This window comes from Delphinapterus leucas, chromosome 18 (genome assembly GCF_059928025.1).
Source record: "Delphinapterus leucas isolate spDelLeu-1000000601 "Yukka" chromosome 18, BTC_Dleu_Yukka2, whole genome shotgun sequence".
In the NCBI taxonomy this organism is placed as follows: Eukaryota; Metazoa; Chordata; class Mammalia; order Artiodactyla; family Monodontidae; genus Delphinapterus; species Delphinapterus leucas.
The window spans coordinates 3,800,029-3,820,741 of NC_143146.1; the positions used below are offsets into that span (position 1 = coordinate 3,800,029).

The 20,713-nt window shown below is 41.5% G+C and overlaps 1 protein-coding gene across 1 annotated transcript in view; it reads right to left on the reverse strand.

Moving 5' to 3' along the window:
- Positions 1 to 16,383: 16,383 nt before the first annotated feature.
- MYO16 (myosin XVI) overlaps positions 16,384 to 20,713 on the reverse strand; it is a 401,807-nt gene continuing 397,477 nt past the window's right edge. Inside the window, exon 34 of the mRNA XM_022576783.3 lies at positions 16,384 to 16,919. Within this exon, the coding sequence (XP_022432491.1) occupies positions 16,692 to 16,919 (228 nt within the window). The 3' untranslated portion in view covers positions 16,384 to 16,691. The remainder of the gene's footprint in view (positions 16,920 to 20,713) is intronic.

Below are 20,713 nucleotides of genomic sequence, written 5' to 3' on the forward strand. Positions count from 1 at the left end.
CGCATGAATGAAACCCCGAAAGGTAACATTTTTAAAAAACCTATGATGGCATAAAATAATTCACTCCCTCGTTAGTTGTTTTTTTTCCTCCTTCCAGTTTTTTTTTTTTTAAATAGGGCTGTAGTTTTTTCAAAATATAATTTTTATTTTATATTGGAGTATAGTTGATTTACAATATTGTGCTAGTTTCAGGTGTACAGCAAAGTGATTCAGTTATACATATACATATATTCATTCTTTTTCAGATTCTTCGGGGATAAATCAGGAGTTTGGGATTAACTTATACACACTACTGTATATAAAATAGATAATCAACAAGGACACAGGGAACTCTACTTAATATTCTGGGGCTTCCCTGGTGGCGCAGTGGTTGAGAATCCACCTGCCGATGCAGGGGACGCGGGTTCATGCCCTGGTCTGGGAGGATCCCACATGCCACGGAGCGGCTGGGCCCGTGAGCCATGGCCACTGAGCCTGCGCATCCAGAGCCTGTGCTCTGCAACAGGAGAGGCCACAGCAGTGGGAGGCCCGCGTACCGCAAAAAATAAAAAATAATAAATAAATAAATATTCTGTGATAACAAGTATGGGAAAAGAATCTCCTTCCAGTTTTATTGAGATATAATTGGCATACAGCATTGTTTAAGTGTTTTTTGTTTTTTTTTTTTTGACTGCACGGCTTGCTGCAGGATCTCAGTTCCCTGACCAGGGATTGAACCTGGGACCACGGCAGTGAGAGCTCAGAATCCTAACCACTAGGTAGCCAGGGAACTCCCCAGCACTGTTTAAGGTGTGTAACACGCTGATTTAACTTACATACATCATGAAATTTACATTCACAGTAAGTTTAGTGAACATCCATCATCTCCTATAGGTACAAAATAAAAGAAAAAGAAAAGCAATATTTTTTCCTTGTGATGGGAAGTCTGAGAGTTTACTCTCTTAATAACTTTCATACATAATGCAAAGCAGTGTTAATTATATTTATCACCTTGTACATTACATCCCTAGTGTTTATTTATCTTATAACTGGATGCTCATACCTTTTGACCACCTTCATCCAATTCCTCCTCCCCTCCCCCACCTCTGTAAACGCAAATCTGATCTCTTTTTCTATGTTGTTTGTTTGCTTTTGAAGTATAAATGACCTCCAACACTACGTTAGTTCCTGTTAGACATTAATTAATGCATTTCTTTAATTGTCTATTCAAAGGGATGTTCCCTTTGGCATCCAGCACACAAAATTTAAGAATTTTTCCAGGCGTAAAACAAGATTTTACATTAAGGTAGCTCATCAGTCTGACTTTATTTCTGCTTTTTCTAGGTTTTGGATGGCATATGGTGAGATGGAGAAGCACCTGTCTCTCCTTCCATGTCTTAGAGTTAATTTATTATCTCCAAGCCACCTGTTCTCATAATGGCTAGATTTTGAGGCTTTAAGTCTTGTTGCTGCTACTCTTTTACTCAACGGTCCAGATTGTTACATATTCAAGACCTGGAGCTCTGGAGTTTTCGGTTTTTGTAAACCCTGGAACCACTGTAGACTCACCATGTAATAAATTCTCAAAAATGTGAATTGTTTGATTGTATCAAAGACCTAAGGTATTCTCTTTGAAATTGTTATTTAGGAAGCCATTCATTTTGTTGTTGTTGTTACTTTTTTTTCCCCCCAGTTTAATGAGGGGGAAAGATTAGTATATACAAAACAAACACATAATAGTTTTACTTGAAAAAAAAAGTTATGTCGTCTGCCTTGTTTGATTTCTGTTTTGATAACCGCCTATGTATTTAAAATGTGCGATGAGACAGCAGCTTAGGGGTCTTTTCAGTTCCCTGATTCCAGGAACCTCTTAGGTTTTATGGAGAGTCATGCGCAAATTCTTTAAATTCCCGCTTCACCGTTCTTGCCACAATTTTAGATTTCAAAGGATCCACAAGTGTGGCCCCACTAGGAAGACGTGTGCATTTCAGGACCTCCTAACACCCACACTTTGTCAGGTTGGATGTTCTTTTCTATGAAATCATCTTTTAAACCTTACTTGCAGTTTTCAAAAAGATACCGTCTTGACTTTGATAAACTCTGGCGCTCAGAATTCCTTGTGTTTCTTTGTCCTTTTCCTTGGGCTTGCCCGAGACAAGGTCTAACATTGTCAAATCATTGGGGGGAGGGCTTTATTTACAATTTCAAATCATTTTTTTCATCATAGAAAAAGAAATGCCACGTCTTGGGAATAAGTGTCAGAGCATCCTTTGAAGACAATCGGCTCGTGTTTCCAGCACAGTGAATCCCTGAAGTCACTTTTGTGTTTTGTTTCTTTAACATGTATATATTCTTAAAACTGACTATGTACCTTGGATGTGTTTCATTCTTCTCTCTGACCAGAGACAGGCCATCTCTCCTTTAGTGGTCGACCATCGCTTTTATATTTTCCGGTTGGGACAAAATAATCTTTTGGCGATTCTATCGTGTTTTTTTCAAAAATGTCAATTATCCTATTATGATGAGAATCATAACATTTGAGAATTATTGTTTAGTAATTTACTATACATCCTCTCACCTCTCTGCCCCCCAAACACACACACACACACACACGTGTGCACGCGCACACACACACACACTGACAAAAGGCAAGCTAACTACTAAGCTAGGACTTAGAACCTGGGTCCCTATAGTTTCAGCCTAATACTCCTTAGGAATGAATGGATATCAGACCCCTCCATTCAGCACATCGTAGGGACTGGCCTCTTAGTTTTTATCTTTCCTGGGGTAAAGTAGAATAACAGATAGGAACCGTATTTATTCTTTTTCTTTCTTTGCCTCAAAGCTGTCTAAGATCACTTAGGAAAAGCAAAAGTTAAGTATTCTTTAGCTGCTCCAAGAGCTACCAGAAGTGAGTAACAAAGCAGTTAAGTCCAAAGCAGTAATTCTGGGTAAAATAATGGCAGCTAACGTTTGTGTAGTCCACAAACTACATTCACATGTGCCATTCCATATCATACTCACTTCTTTATATTACCCTTCTTTCATTGTTGAGCAGATTAGGGGTCATGACACTTGAAAGAATTTTTCACAGAAGGCAACATACTCTGACAGCGAGTTCCATTTCAGTGAACTGGATTTCTTTTCTTTTCCCTTTCCTTATTTAATTTCATCCTCCTTTTTTTGTCAAGTGCATTTTGAATTTCACTGTCCTTTCAATATAATCTGTTCACATTTACTGTGATTTCTGGTATTCTTAATTTATGCTTGTAATGGACCATGCTTTGGGTTTGTTTATTGATGTTTTGGGTCCTGCCTCTTTGTGATTTAGTCACAAAGTGCTTTAGATTAGTTTTCTTTTTAGGTTTAAAGTTTTTCCACTATTTGTTTAAAATGTAAACTACCTGTAACATTCCTTGTAGTGTTTCTTCTATAGTTTTAATAGAAGAGCCTCAAGTTTGGTCAGCTCCTGTTTTGTGTTGATGTGTTCTGATCACAAAAAACCACCCGGACTCACCTCTTATTCTCTCTGCCCCAGGGGTGACATTTGCCAATTAGAAACCTAGATCTGTGTGCTTCGTGTATTCACTGCTAATAGCGTTTGTTATTTCTAGGTGCCTTCTTCACTGGATAGAGCTGGTTTTTTTTTTTTTTTTTTAATGTTTTATTCTGAAAGCAAAATCAAATCTGAAACCACAGAATTCTTTCTCACATTTCCTCATTCTATGTTTGTACCCTTCTTTTCTGATGATTCCCACCAACACTAATAGGTCAACTCATTTGACTGATCCTACCATGAAAGCAAAGTACTTCAGAATTGTTTTCATAATACCAAGTTATCAACAGTTATTAAGTAAAGTTCAAGGTTTCTTTGAAATTCTTTTCGTCTTTGGACTCTATTCTATTAGAGATGTACAGTTAAAATACTCATTCAATTAATTCCTTTAATATATGATTACATTATTATTTTGATATGCATCTTGGTTCATTTGTATCTGTATTTAATTTCAAGATACACTTTTTATTATTTTGATTAAATTTTACTTTATAATATGTAAAACACTTAGATGTGTCAAAATTATGTAAAAAAGATGCTCAGATTTATTATACCTGATTCTATTTCTTTGAGCTCACTTCTACCAATCCCCTATACAGATCTTCCTTGATATATGATGGGATTACATCCCAATAAACGCTTCGTAAGTTGAAAATATTGTGAGCTGAAAATTCATTTAATACACCTAACCTACTGAATATGATAGCTTAGCCCAACCTAGCTTAAAACTACTGAGAACGCTTACATTAGCCTACAGCTGGGAAAAATCATCTCACACAAAGCCTATTTTACAATAAAGTGTTGAATAGCTCACGTAATTTATTGAATACTGTACTGAAAGTGAAAAAGAATGGTTGTCTGGGTGCAGAATTGCTGTAAGAGTATTGGTTGTTTACCCTTGTGACCCTGTGGCCCACTGCTACTGCCCAGCTTCATGAGAAACAAAATTCAAAATTTGAAGTATGGTTTAATTCGTATCATTTGTGCTTTACTGTAAAGTTGAAAAATCACAAGTCGAATCATCCTAAATCAGGGACCGTCAGCAATATTTTACTAGGTTTGAGTCTTTTACTCTTATTTCCCTTTTTTCTGACATAAAATATAGCATACAACGTATTTTTTTGTAGTTTGCTTTTGCCATGAGATGGTGGATCTTTGAAATCACTTCATGCCAGTTTATAGAGATCTTTCTCATTCTTTTTTTTAAAAAGATACATTTTTATAACTTTTAAATAACTTCTGAATGCTTGCAAATCTGATAGGCATCTCTTGCCAGGAGGGGAGAGGGTCATTCAGGAGTTCGGGGGTCTTTGGTTATTTAGAGTAATTTATTTCTCCCATTCGAACCTGTTCTAGTACTTTGGGTCTCACATTTTTGTAACCAATGCCTTAACCTTAAGTGAGCCTGCAAACCCCAGACTCATGATCAGATGCTGATTTGTGCTACATCTGCCGTATGGCTACAAAAGATAAGCTATCCTTGAAAACAGAGAAGTTTCCTGGTCTCCTATTTCCAAAAGCAGAGAATGAAAAGCCCTAAGGTTTTCATCATCTACCTTTGTGATCTCTAACAGTTGAAAATGACCACACACAGCCCATAACCATTGTATTCCTCATCCTGCCACGTTTGTGACAGCAGCCACATAGCCCACCAAAGCCAAAGCCGTTCCTTCAACGGACACTTCATTTCCCACAACTCTGGGGGACTCTTTAAGTGTCTCCTTCATCACTGGACCCCACAGAACACCAGTGTCCCATCCTTTGGTGCTAGAGGAATCTTTGCTGCCTTCAAGTCTAACAGATCAGACCAGACATTTCAGATTCTTATTTCCCTGAGCGTCTGTCATCCTACTTCTGGTACCAGTTACTCTACTGGTAACAGCCAACACCAGCTAGTTTCTCCCAGATTTTCCCCAGGATATTAAATGGGTTAAAGGATCTGAATTTTGACTGAATAGGACAAAAATCACAAAGATACCTCCAGAATCCATAAGTAGCTCCAGAGCCATCGCCCCACCTGCCAAGTTGGAAAGCTGTCCCCCAGATTATCTACTGGTTACTTACATCAACATAGCTCTGCTTGTCCCAGTGACTGTTCTTTGGGCAAAATTTCTTTATGTTGTTGAAGTTATTGTCTTTCGTTTCTCCGATACTTTGTGACCCTTGATGGTGCTGTGGCAGTTAGATGTTCTGCTGAATTTCTTTGTGCTGCCACCCGAGGGAAGGGGTGAATTGTGCAGCTGTGATTTCCTCCTGAGATTATTCTCATGCTATCAATTCTGTGTGGCCCATAGTGGGAAAAGGGGCATCATGGGTTAATGTGTCTGGCTTCTCCTGCTGGACTATCCCATTAAGCCCCTTCTAGGTGGCCCCAGACCCTACCATGTGTGTCCATGACGTACTGTGGCAGGTGTCCTGTATGTCCTGCATCCATGTTAGGCTGTGGTTCCCTTTTGCAATTCTACTGTCCCTCTATTCTAGGCTTCTGGCATTTCTCACATTATCTGGTCCACCAAAAGTCCTACATAATGATTCAGGTATGAAAAAAATATATTTTTATATTATTTATAGGGATTTGGGATAGCAGAAGGATATCTTGACTGTCTGATGCCTTGAAAACACTTTCACTGGCTTTCATGTATGCATTGTTTCATGTATTCGTCCATTAGGAGTAGGTTGCTGCTTTCTGTGTGCCAAAGATTCTGCTAGAATCTGAGGAATATCAAGATCGCTTAAGTCCCCACAGTTCCGTAGAAATGTTAGAAATCATGACAGGAGCTATAATGAAGGTGTGTGCAGAGGACTCAGAGCTTTTGGAAAGGAAGAGGCATTTAGAAGAATATAGTACATCTGAGTTTCTTTCCCATTTCTGGGGCTTTCTATATTCTACATGACAATTGAGTCATACGCCTTTTTTTAAATTTAGTGTTATATCTCATTAAATATCTACATACCACAAAATTTATTTCATTGAAAACTACCCAAGAAAGTGTAAAATCACTTAAAAACTGGTTTTGTACACCTTGGTTTGGTTGAGAGACTCTTATAAGCAAATAGAAGGTAACTAATAAGTATTTACTACACTGAACAGTTTTCAGAACTCTTCTCCTCCTCCCATATCTGCCCATTTATGTCTCGGTATAAATTCTGCTTTAGAAAATACTTCCATGACTCCTTTAAATAAGTTAAGTTTTCCTTTAGATTTGTTATACTACCCTGCACTTCGCCTTCATAACACTTGACAACATTATTTTCGAAATAGCGGGTATGTGGAATTATTTGTCTGACCTCTTTTCTCCCCACTACATTGTAACCTCTTAGCAGGAATTTTGTCTGTTTGAACAAGACCACATAGGCAGAGGAGGAGCTTTAAAAATACATGTTTCGGGCTTTCCTGGTGGCGCAGTGGTTGAGAGTCCGCCTGCCGATGCAGGGGACATGGGTTCGTGCCCCGGTCCGGGAAGATCCCACATGCTGCGGAGCGGCTGGTCCCGTGAGCCATGGCCGCCGAGCCTGCGCGTCCGGAGCCTGTGATCCGCAACGGGAGAGGCCACAACAGTGAGAGGCCCACGTACCGCAAAAAAAAAAAAAAAAAAAAAATACATGTTTCATTTTGAGTCCATGAACTTGCTTTAGGTGTTCCATGCAGAAAAGCAAAGCATCCTCACAGAGAAAATGTCAGTGGGCTTCTCTGTGAAATTTGGTACCAGACTATAGGTTCTATTTCCCAGTTGAAACATGCAGGTGAGTGCATTACCTGACTCAGTCTCCTTCTCATGCTCATGATGAATCCAAGATGAGGGTGCAATTACACCTCCCTTCCACGGCTCCCTCTTTTCTCTCTTCATCTGGCTGGAGAGAGGAATGGAGTCTCAGCCCTTCTCAGCTCCGTGAACTCCAAGTGGATCCGCGGACAGCGCTGCAGCTGGCGGTGGGGAACACCGCCCATTACACCTGCTGTGGTGTCACTTCTCATCAAACCGGTGCTCCCGTTAACAGTTTTAGGTGAACAAAAGTTTTGGGACATGTCACCTGTACTCTTGTAAAGCCTGTAAAGAGGACAGGATATAAAGAGACCATCAGTAGAGATAAATTTTAAAAACCACAGGAAACAAGAAAGTATTCAGCAAGTAAACATTGGTCGAATATTTTAAAGGGCGATTTTCAGTTTCGGAATATTTGTTACAATGATTGATTTTCAAGTGGAGTCCTTCTTAGGGTAATATATTTCATGGTGTCCTCCTGTGTGGAAATGATACTGAAAGCACAGGTCCCGTGGCAATCAAATTTATCAAGAGCGAATTTGTGTTCATTTCGTCTGGTATTAATGGCTTGACAGGAGCCAGGGGAAGGTTTGTTCTTGATTAAGAGATGGAAGTTCAAAGCAATTTGGTGTTAGGTTTAATATTAAAAACCTGCAAACAAATTTTAGATGGAAACTTTGAACCAGGAATAGTTATAAGTGAAAATATCAGTATGACTGGAAACTAGCATAAAGCAAATGACTATTTAAATACTAGGAGTTGTGCTGAAAACCAAAAACTAGTGACATGTAAGTTATATCTGTAAAAATCATCACCTGTATGAGCATCACAGCCTCCAAGATCAGAGTAAAAGAAAGCAATGATTAACAGAAATGCTCTTGCAAAAAACCCAACAATTTTGGGCTTCCCTGGTGGCGCAGTGGTTGAGAGTCCGCCTGCCCATGCAGGGGACACGGGTTCGTGCCCTGGTCCGGGAAGATCCCACGTGCCGCGGAGCGGCTGGGCCCGTGAGCCATGGCCGCTGAGCCTGCATATCCGGAGCCTGTGCTCCGCAATGGGAGAGGCCACAACAGTGAGAGGCCCGCGTACAGCTAAAAAAAAAAAAAAAAAAAAACCAACAATTTTGACTGTGGTTTTTTTTTCATTCTTGACTCTCTCTGAAGCCAGACTCAAGTGTACACATATAGAAATTAAAAGTTTTGGTGGACACTTGTGCCTAGAAAAACGTTTGGAATTAAGCATGAGGTGCCTCCCATGAGAACAGAGGGCGTAAGACTTACCGGTTTCCTGGTCTAACGCAGATAACTCTCAGCTCCCAGCTTTACCCAGAAGAAACTTTTTGGTGGCATCATTCTGCCCAGGGAGTGTCGAGGACAGTTTGTCATGTGTGCATCATGAGTTCTTTAGCTTCAGGAGAATAAAAATGGGAAAATCCTTAAGGGGGCCATGTACACTGCAGTTAATAGCAAAACATTTCAGCTGTGTCATGGGGGTAAGACGCCTCCGAATTAGCGGAGACTTTTGGAGCATTTGAGGACATTTCATATTTTACGTACTTTTAAGGATGTCTCTGTTACAGGGGATTCAATTGCGACGCTTTCTTCCTCGTTTCCACTAAACCTCAGGATGACAGTGATGGGGACGCCACTGTGAGCGTGAGACACTTGATAACACACGCCGACTTTACAAGGGAGAAGAAGGAAAACAGGCTGGCTGTCTCCTGGGCCCTCAGCAAGACTAAAGATATGAAAAGAAATGTGAGAGAGGATCCAAGGAAGACTGATGCTCCTTTGGGCAGAGGAGAAGTCCCCCTCCCCACCTTTAGTGGGGCCTGGGGTGCGTGCTCTCAGTGCTGGGCTTCATGAAAGGGGCTTCACTGAGACCCCCGGGGACATGGGTGAACAGGAAGACACAAAGAGCTGGTACTTGGCCCAGGCCTAATGGGACTGCAGCCCCAGGTGTGACACCATGGAGCCACTGACAAGAGGTACGTCCAGGCAAGCCATGAGTCCTCCATGGACCACTCTCTGGGCTCTGATCCCATCCACTGGCTGACCTCCAAAGACCAGGAGAAGGTTGCAGCCAAGAGATGGAAGGATGCTTGGTCTCTGGATGACTGCTTGAGCTCAATGTGCAGAAGACTGGGGTTTCAGGGAGAAAATGAAAATGGAAATACAGGCTTATTGTGTGAAGCCAGTAGATTCTGTGGTTGTTTTTTAAATCAGTTAGCCTACTTGATTAATAAACATATGTAGGTGGAGACTCAAGACAACTGCTCACTAAGGAAGGCCAAATGCCAACTATCGGGAGTGAAATTGGGAGATGTAGCAACTTGGACCTGTTGGTTTTTTCTGTTTGAATTTTATTTTATTTATTTTTTATACATCAAGTCCTTATCAGCCATCCATCTTATACATATTAGTGTATACATGTCAATCCCAATCTCCCAATTCATCCACCACCACCCGCCCCCCAACACTTTCCCCGCTTGGTGTCCATGTTTGTTCTCTACATTTGTGTCTCTATTTCTGCCCTGCAAACCGGTTCATCTGTACCATTTTTCTAGGTTCCATATATATGCGTTAATATGCGATATTTGTTTTTCTCTTTCCGACTTACTTCACTCTGTAGGACAGTCTCTATATCCATCCACATCTCTACAAATGACCCAATTTCGTTCCTTTTTATGGCTGAGTAGTATTGCATTGTATACATGTACCACATCTTCTTTATCCATTCGTCTGTCAACAGGCATTTAGGTTGCTTCCGTGACCTGGCTATTGTAAATAGTGCTGTAATGAATATTGGGGTGCATGTGTCTTTTTGAGTTATGGTTTTCTCTGGGTATATGCCCAGTAGTGCGATCACTGGTCATATGGTAATTCTATTTTTAGTTTTCTAAGGAACTGTTCTCCATAGTGGCTGTATCACTTTACATTCCCACCAACAGTGCAAGAGGGTTCCCTCTTCTCCACACCCTCTCCAGCATTTGTTGTTTGTAGATTTTCTGATGATGCCCATTCTAACTGGTGTGAGGTGATACCTCACTGTAGTTTTGATTTACATTTCTCTAATAATTAGTGATGAGACTTATTGAAGACTTATTGAAGAGACTGTCTTTTCTCCATTGTATATCCTTGCCTCCTTTGTCATAGATTAGTTGACCATAGGTGCGTGGCTTTATCTCTGGGCTTTCTAACCTGTTCCGTTGATCTATGTTTCTGTTTTTGTGCCAGTACCATATTGTCTTGATTACTGTAGCTTTGTAGTATAGTCTGAAGTCAGGGAGTCTAATACCTCCAGCTCCATTTTTTTCCCTCAAGACTGCTTTGGCTATTTGGGGTCTTTTGTGTCGCCATACAAATTTTAAGATTTTTTGTTCTAGTTCTGTAAAAAATGCCACTGGTAATTTGATAGGGATTGCACTGAATCTGTAGATTGCTTTGGGTAGTATAATCATTTTCACAATATTGATTCTTCCAAGCCAAGAACATAGTATATCTCTCCATCTCTTTGTGTCATCTTTGATTTCTTTCATCAGTGGCTTATTGTTTTCTGAGTACAGGTCTTTTACTTCCCTAGGTAGGTTTATTTCTAGGTATTTTATTCTTTTTGTTGCAATGGTGAATGGGATTGTTTCCTTAATTTCTCTTTCTGAACTTTCGTTGTTAGTGTATAGGAATGCAAGAGATTTCTGTGCATTAATTTTGTATCCTGCAACTTTACCAAACTTGGACCTTTAATGAGGTTTTTCTTAGAGTCATTGTGAGCCAGCTTATGGCTTTTGGATGCTCTGGGCACTAAGCATTCCATCATTGTAGGGTTTGCCTTTCACCAGGGGCTGGAAGGTGGACGTTCCTGGTGCCCAGTTACGCAACTGTCACCTTGAATTCCCTACTTCCCTGCCCTTGACAGCCTTCAGGAGTTGAGGTCATGACTATGTGGATTTCCTGTGGCTTCTCATCTCTTCTGCTAGGCAACTTTTCTTGCTTTTTAAAATATGGAATGTTATCCCCTTATAACAGCTTCAGAGCCCAAGGAAATGACAACAGTTCTCTAAATGCAGAATTTTCTGAAGAACGCTTTCCCCTACAACACACATGTATGTACACCTATTTATATAAAAAAGTATCCAAAATGCTTAATATTTTGCAGTATTAAGATTGATTATTTTATTCAACAATAATGTGGGTGTACCACAACAGGGAATTTGCTGGGTGAACCCGTTCTGATTATCGTATAAGACCTGGTTTGATGCAATTCAGCTTAATAGAGCCCTCAAGATAGGTTCAGTAAGAAAACCACTCTTCACAATGTGACAGAATTTATACACTTTCAACCCATTGTTTTAGATCAGGGACCTCCAGCCTCTTTGTTTGCAGAAACCTTAAAAGATCAAAACCTCCAATTGAATTTGGTTTTATTCCATTTTTCTTTAGAGATTTGAACTTCCCCCTTTGGAATTTATCAATAGTTTCATTCTCTTTCATTTTCTTTAGACTTTAGAAACTAAGGGGTGACATCAGGAAAATGTCATCTGGGCCAGCTCTGGAGCCTTCTTTTGAAGCAACGCACGCTCCCTGGGGCTGTAGGAAAAGGCAAGCTAGCAGATATGCCAGGATGTCTGTCGATGACTAATTCAAAGGAAAGAGAAGACACATCTGATGCATTCCTATTATAAAACAAAAATTGAAATAAATGCACAGATTTATTCACCTTTGATATTTTCTTATGAGAAAGCATCAAGATTTTCTTCTGCCATTGTAATGATCTGGTTAACGACATAAAATTCAGGTTATACTGTGTTGTCAGATCATACAAAAATGATACTTTAGGTATAGATTTTTTAAAAAAATCTGAAAAGTGATCTGAGAAATTAGAACAGTGATAGAGATGTATTATAGGCAATCCAATAAGACTTACCCTTTGAAAAAGTCATCTTTAAAGTTTTACAAAGCATCCTGGATTTTAGAGAAACTTACTGAAACCACAATAATGGAACATCCCGGGGGTCCAGGGTACTTAGGTAAAGAGAAAAACTACAAAGGTAATTCTTCCAGGCTGTAACTCAGCATGCGACAACCCTTTGCTAGGTGGGTAACTTTGTAACTCATATGAGTAGAACATTGTAGAATTTGTTTGATAAAGTCATTGCTTAGGAATAAGATGTAAAGGAAGTACAACGGGGATAAAGAATATATTTTTCAGTTTTCTGAAAGCAGTGCTACTGTTTTGGGAAACCATGAACGTTGTGGAGTATGTACCATTGCACAATAAATAGAAACATTATGGCTTTCATCTCCATTACCTGGATTTTTATGTGAAGCTATAAGCAATTTGAAAAACGTAATGAAATTACATTGAACTTTTACTTGGAACACTGTGTTTGTTTTTCCAGCTTTGAATGATTTTTGTTGAGAATTTCCCAATGAGAATCAAAATAAAAATAAAACTTTTTAACTTCTAACTAAAGACATACATTTAAAAGTTGGGACAAAATTAGCAGTGCAGAGTAATAGCCAGGGGGTAAAATGTGTCCCATTGTAGAATGCTATTATATAATAACTTCCATGTCCTTTACTGTGATAGGAGTTGAGTTTGATGTCTGGCTGAAAATGGACAGGAATAGAATTTTCCCAGATAGTTATCCAACCTTCTAGACTATGGAATTCAGAATATACTTTTTGTCCAAGTTGTGTAATGTTTCTGTGTGAGGTTCATTTACAAATCTAAGATTTTAATTGGCTGTTGCTTTCGTTGGGTAGCATAATTCTACTAAATTATATGCCACTATTTAAGAATACTAATGATATATTTTTCCGCTGTGGAAAATGAATTTTAAATCATTTTAACCCACTATGAACATTTTTTTTTAAATAAATTTATTTATTTATTTTTGGCTGCGTTGGGTCTTCGTTTCTGTGCGAGGGCTTTCTCTAGTTGCGGCGAGCGGTGGCCACTCTTCATCGCGGTGCGCGGGCCTCTCACTGTCACGGCCTCTCTTGTTGCGGAGCACAGGCTCCAGACGCGCAGACTCAGCTGTGGTGCACAGGCTTAGTTGCTCCGCGGCATGTGGGATCTTCCCAGACCAGGGTTCGAACCCGTGTCCACTGCATTGGCAGGCATATTCTCAACCACTGCGCTACCAGGGAAGCCCCACTATGAACATTTTGATAGTAGTTTTTAGAGCCCTCTCATAAAGCATTTTTTTAAAGCAATAAGACTGGGCAGTGTCTTAACATAGGGTAATAATTCACACCAATTATATTGCTAAATGTAAGGTCTCAGGCCTGATAATATATCATAATTCATACCTTATGGTCTGATAGTAATTAAAATACCATCTTTAAATATATTGCAAACATACGCAATTGTTGAAATCTTGCTTATGTGGAATAACATTCCGTGCTTTATTACCCAGAATGGCACCCCTGTTCATTATCCTGACAATGTTGTAATTGTTAGAGAACCACTCTGAGAGTACCTTTAATATCCCCACAGACTTGGACTTTATCTCATATTATTTTGACTATTAATGTTGTTAATACTCTCCCGGCTATGAAATGCTTTGAGTCTGAGTTGATTTCTCCATCATATACGTGGATCAGGTACAATCACCTGGTTGTAAGCTACTGACGAACACACACCGAAATCTCTCCACTGTGGGGAGCAGAAAGCAATGCACAAAAGGCTGTACTTACTGAGTCAGGAGACTGTGTGTCAGAAAATCTTCAAGGGGTTTGGCCTTTAGCTCTGGAAGATGAACAACCTTAGATGAGACGAAGGGATTACTAGACAGACTAAATATTTACTCTTGCCTGGTGCTTGAGCAGGTGATGGTCAGGGTCAGGTTATAACTACACAGGCCCCACACTGTGACCAGATTAACAGAACAGAGAGTGTGTCATGTGGATCCATGTGTGCCTGGGTGGCTTACTTCATGTACACCTTCCCTGTAATAGGCTTCCATCAGAGTTTCCCACAGCGGTGTACCCCCCAAAAGATCATTTAATGAAGTTTTTCAAGCTAGACTTCCATACAATAAGTATAAAATTTCTGTCTATCAAGTTAAAATGGCATGAGCTTTGGAGCCATAAAGATGAGGGTTTATATTCTGACAGCCTCCTTAAAGCTCTGAGCTTCAACTTCAGGGTCGGTACCCAGAAGATGAGAATTATCAGGAAGGCATATGTCAGTGTCAGGGTTGGAATACTATGTGCAAAGCAACTAAAACAGTCAACGGCAAGTGCTCAGTGCACATCTGGAACAAGTTCTCACAAGTCAAATGCCTGGACGGTTCACTTTTCATTCTGGTCTAAATAAAAACACCGTGTGTGTTAGCAGGAGAAGTCCAGTTCCCACTTCTAACGCAGCCAAGGTCATGAAGTGCCTACAGTGTGAAGGCTTGGCCACGGAAGCAGGTGTCTCAAGGGAATTGGTGTCGCGGTTACTTAGGGACTGGGGTTAGGAGGTTGGATGTCGGTGAGAGTGTGAAGAAAGTGCAGGGAGCGAGGCTGGGTGGCTGTCCACGCGGCCCCCCCTGAACTTGTTGGGTGACATCAGTCCTGTAGCCACTTAACCATGTGTCAACTACGTCTTTTAATTTTCTGCATTCTGATGCTTCCACATCTGTCCCTGGCTGAGGCTGAAGGAACTACCCCGCCCAGGGCTGGCCAAGTCCCAGAGATAGAAGACAACCCCGACCCTTCCAGAGCCCACAGCCCATCCACTGCCTTCGTCCACCTCTCCCACTCCAGGCCACCATCCCCCCGCCAGGGGCCAGCAACCGGAGGACCAGGGGCAGCCTCTGTGCCCGAGAGAAGCTGAAACCATCCAAGCCCGTCAGTCCACACATGCACACCCGCCTCACCCGTTCCTTCCCAGGAAACCCCAGGAAAAGCTCCAGCCCACCAGCTCCCCTGCTTCCTCTGCCTCTGGCCGCACCCAGGTGCCGCTTCTCCGTGTGGCCCTCCCTGGCTCGGTGTGGGATCTGTGAGCATCACACACTGTCTTCTCAATGGAAGTTCTCTCCTGATTTACTGGCTTATTAGTATTCCTAAATAACTGACATATTTTTCCTACAACTGACGTAGGCCTACCTGGTAGTTATGTAGGAATAACCATAAAAATCTTTCTTTCAAAACAAACCGTAGATCCTAAAGTTTGCAAGATGCTGTGAGAAGAACACACGAACAGAGGTCTCCTTGCCCCTACTGATCTGATCCAGAAACGGAAGTGTTTGTGGAAACCAACAGTGGCACATAAATAACACCACAGAAGAACAGAGTTGTACCCTTTTATTGGCACAGTAACTTTGCCAAGGCTGGTATGAAAACAAAGTTCCAAGGAGCAAGACACCGTGGTCTGAGGCCAACAGAAGCACATGGATAAGCAAGGCGGGTGCATCACAGGAGGGTTGAGGACATAAAGTGGGTGAGACATGCAGTGGAGCTCAGAGAGGACAAGCGTCTTGTGGGGCAGCATCACGGCTCGGACCAGCAAATCTCAGCATGCTTATTGGTACTGCATAGACCTTTGAATGGATATGCCCCCTGCACACCCCCCAGCTATGAATCTGAAGCCATATGCATTTAAGGGGGTGCTGCATCATTTCCTGTAACCTCTACTGAAGTCAGGGGATGAGATTTCAATAAAGAGCTCACAGTCCGTGTGCCTGGAAACACAGGGCACAGGAAGGAACCGTCTCCTGATCAGTGAATGAAACACAGGACATCGGACTCCAGCCGTACGTTTGCAGAGGTTGGAACGGTGAAGCTAAAACAGCAACACAGCCTCGGGATTTTTCGGTACTCTACATTAAAAATAAAGGTATGTAGGAAAAGAAAAGTTCTAGAAATGATTTTTTAAAGTCTGTATTTTGGAGAAAGGGAGCACCACCCATTGCATAAAATTATAAAATACAATAACAAACATGTAAATCATTAACAGGATTGTAATTCCAATAAAACGCAAACACCTACAAAGAAATAAAACCTAGGTCCTGGAGAGTGTATGAGAGTAAAACGACTGGAGGACAAGATGCAAGTGGTCGGACCCTATAAAAACAACTCTGCGGTGTAGGGGTCCCCCTCCTCCATCATCCTCTCCCTGCTCAGCCACACTTTGTCCGGCCTTTCTCTCGCTACCTCGGGGTAGCACGGCCCTAGGACCACAGAGCCTGAAGATCAGAGTGCATCCCCGCAGAACGGATGAGAAAACACAGACACGCACACAGAGACACACACACTCACACACTCAGGGAATCTCGTGTATTTAACTGGGCTGTCCTGTGCTTTTCGTGTAGATGCGGACAGAGCCCCTAGCATGTATCAGGAGCAGCCTCTGTCTGTGAACCTGGCATCTCCAGGCAGTGAGTCTGCAGTCGGGGCCCATCACAGGGTAGTGTCCCAGAACTTGGGGGGCGGCCTGCCGCAGGAGGCCCCCTCGGGCTTCTTCAGGAGCGTGGGCTTCTTGCACGGAGGTGGCGGAGGTGCCCTGGGCTCCGCGTGGCGTAGGATCTGTGGCCAGTCTCCTCTCTCCTCGCAGAGTTTCCGCCTCCAGTCCAGGAGCTCCCGAAGGGCCACGCTCTCATTCTCGGACAGCCTCAGCTGATGGATTACCTGGGGGACGGAAGCAGGGGGTAAAAAGAGTAGCACCAAATACTGTGAATGAATGAGAAGTATAAGAGCAACACCTGGACGCCAAGGCTCTGATGGGGTGGAAAGAGAGCTTAGACATCCACTCTAGAACCTCCTGGCTCTGCTGCCCTGGGAAACGGCATCCAGTGCAGGTCGGCTGTGAACTGCCGAATTAGGGTGATGAATGGAACTTGGAAATCAGGTAGGGTAAGTACCCTGGGGAACAGGCGATGTACCTCCAGGGGTACAGGAAAGACTCACGTGTCTGTTTGCCCTTTGCCCTCTCTTGTTATATACATTCTTACGACATCTTGGACTTTTTCTTCATTGAATATATGACGATTGTAATTCTGTCTATAATAGATGTTTCTGGATTTCTTCAGCTGCATCCCACTCCAGGATCCACCCCTCTGTCTACGCACAGTTACTAGTCAACACCTTTTAAGGTCATGTGACCCCAACTCTGACCATCACGCATTAGCCCCAGGAGTCCACAGACATGGGAACTTCAGGGGTCTTTGCAGGAGGGCATCACCGCATGCAAGTGTGTCGGCTGCTCGGTCTGGCTTCCTTGGGGTCCCTGAAGGGAGGCAGAGCTTGGCCCCAGGGACAGCTAGGGCATGTGGCAGGCTACATGCTGTGGGCTCTGCGCTCTGCCAGCAGACAGTCATCTGGAGCAGCTGCACGCTGCAGAAACCAAATTTGCCGTCGATTCCGTAGTGAGTATGCTGGTTTAACAAAATGAGATTCTGGACATCAGAACGGGACTACTGGGGAGAATTCAGAGGGAACGAGACGGCCTCAAGGCACCTACTACTTTGTTCCCACATCACTTCCATCCTCTCCATCAAGATAAATGAGAATAAAACAAAGCAGGGCATGGTGGTTGGCTTGTGTGAGGAGAGTCACTTGAAAACAACAAGGCCATCCATGTTCCGTACAATTCTAAAGCCAACACCTTCACCTGGACACCCAAGCCTCTTGTTTACCTGAGGAAGAAGATTTTAAAGCCTAGAATCACAGAAATGGGCTGAATGTCAAGAAACGATGTTAAAACACAGAAGCTGGGGGGTCAAACCCATACCTGAAGTGCATAACTGGATTTCTGGGCTGGTTATTAGCAAAAGGAATTTCTCCCAATTGAAGCCTAGACAAACAGTGTGCAAAACAGGCCTGTGACCGTCCAATCCCCAAAGCGACCTCCAGGCACTGATAGAAAGTGAGTGGCTAAAGCAGTATACCCCCCTTAAAAGGGGGTTTCTCTCTAGTCTCTGGGACTGCACCGGAATGACATGGAAGTCAGAATTCTCCTGCTGGGAGACTCTTGTGGAAGCCAGATTGCCTCTACTGTCAGGGAAGTGAGCCAGGAGAGCCGGGTGGAGGGTGTGCATAAAATTAGTTATTTAGTAAACACTTCAGAATGCTAAAGATGCGTCAGTACTTTTCTAAGCCCCTTACAAATATTAACTCATGCAATGCTCCCAAGAGCTCTACAAAGTAGTGCTAGCATTTGGCAGATGAGGAAATTGAGGCACAGAGAGGTTAAGTCATTTGCCCAAAGTCACACGGAAAATGGTGGAACCAGGCGGGCTGGTTCCAGAGTCCGTCTTCCTATTACCCCACAGTGCCTGTCACTTGCCCAACAGCCGGTGTCCAGGACCTGATATATGCCAAAGACCAGCGTCCCTATATCATCTTCCTCTTTACTTCTTTTTCTCATTGGGATTTGCGTGAAATCTGTGTGTTTCTTTCACTAACATCCCTTAGTTCCTCTGTTTTCTCCACCAGGGGATGCTGTGTTGAATTGCCTCAGGTAGAAAACATCGTCAGTAGTGTCTATAGTTTGTTTACACACAATGCTTAGCGCGCAATTAGAAATTACTATACATGGGAAGAGACAAGGAAATCTACCCCAAATCAAAAGATAAAACAGATTCACAGATGATCCAGGTTTAGAGTTAGCAGATAAAGACTTTAAAATACCTGTGATTAAAGGTTTAAAAGAACAGAGAAAAAGATGGACAAATAAAAAAATAGAAGAGTAGACATAAACAGAAAAGGAGTAGCAGAAGTACTGATAGAAGAGATATAAAGAAAGTGGCAAAGCAATATTCAGAGATAAGTTTCCAAAACTTGTGAATGGCACCCACATACATATTAAGAAGTTTGGAAAAGGCACGGTAAATACACTCCACCACCAACAATAAGAAAAGAAGGCAGGTCATATTAAAAATGTTTTCAAAATCTACAAGAAAAAACGCAATACCTTCAAAGGAGCAACAATGAGAATGGAAGCTGACTCCTAAACAGGAATACTGGAAGCCAGCAAACAATGAATCACAAGTTAAAGTACTGAAAGAAAGTAATTCAACCTAGGAATCTAGACTCAAAAAAAAAAAAATCCCTTAAAAATGAAAGTGAAATAAAATGTTATTGGACAAACAAGAACGAGGAAGTTTGCTATCACAGGTCTTGACTATTTTTTTTAAGGTGAAGAAAATGATCCTAGATGAAAAAAAAAATGGAAATTTAAGAGAGGATTAAGGACACTGGAATTAAATCCATGGGTGAATACAAGTTATGCGTTTGGAAAATGTCTTATAGACTTTAAGTCATATGTAGAACAATGCGCCAACCATAACTGCAAAAGTCAGGAGGGGTTACATGGAGTTCAGAGGTTCTGAGGTTCTAGCAGTATTAGGAAAATGACAGAAGTAATACAATTTAAGATGAAAGAAATCAAGGCTTCATGCTTTATTCTCTAGGCACGTACAAAAAGAATAATGATAGAATGTGTAATTAACAAATTATTATGAAATAATAAATTTCAATTAATCTAACAGAAAGATGCAAGTATCTATATCTGTGTCTATAAATGGAGGTCAATTCCGAACAAAACAGTAAAGCGTAAAAACGGAATCCAAATCTCCACCCTGCAGGTGATGCCGCTCGTCTGCAGCCGGCTGGCATGTGCTGTATTTATTTTCATGCTGTTGTGACCACACGCTCTGTCCTCTTATCAAGCACAAAATACACCTATTCTATAGCTATTCTCAACCCTAAACTCTTTTCAGCAGCTTTTCATAATGCCCAAAAATATACACTAGGTGTGACCCTCTGCTAAGACCTTCGTTAACAGGAAAGATTTAGAGATTGAGTCACTCCATAGAAGCAGCCCGATCTGCTTTGTGGGGAGCGATTTTGACATAAAATGTCCCAAATCCCCTGAGTCACAGCTTCACTGAAAAAAAAAAAAAATGCTCTCTATCCTTTCAAAGCTTCTCAACGTTTACTAAAAATATCTGAATTCCCAAGCACATTATAACAGGTGAAACTTATACACACAAAGCATTAGAAAGCACTTTCTTAATGAGGGTATTGATGTCCTGAATAATGCAGTGGGTACAGAACCCCATCTTTGAATCCACCACCAAGAGCTCTCCAAGCTTCCTTGATAAGCAAAAATTTGACTGATGTTTGCAATAATCAAGCTAATGCTCAGAATACGCTCTCCTTTTGAGAGGTCCCATGAAACTTCGTATTACAGAGATTAATAGGTATTGAGTAAAATCTAATAGGTATAGAAAGATAGTTGCTGGAATGGCATAAATGAGATGCTAAAATATTAACATTATTGATCTCCATTTAAAAAAAACACAAAGAATCTTCACAGGTTATGCCTTAAATGAAGGTTAAAATTCTGTGTAAGGATATTTGATAGGTCACTACTTTCAACACAATGAAGTTCAAAGGGTAGTTTAAAAAATTGATCTGTG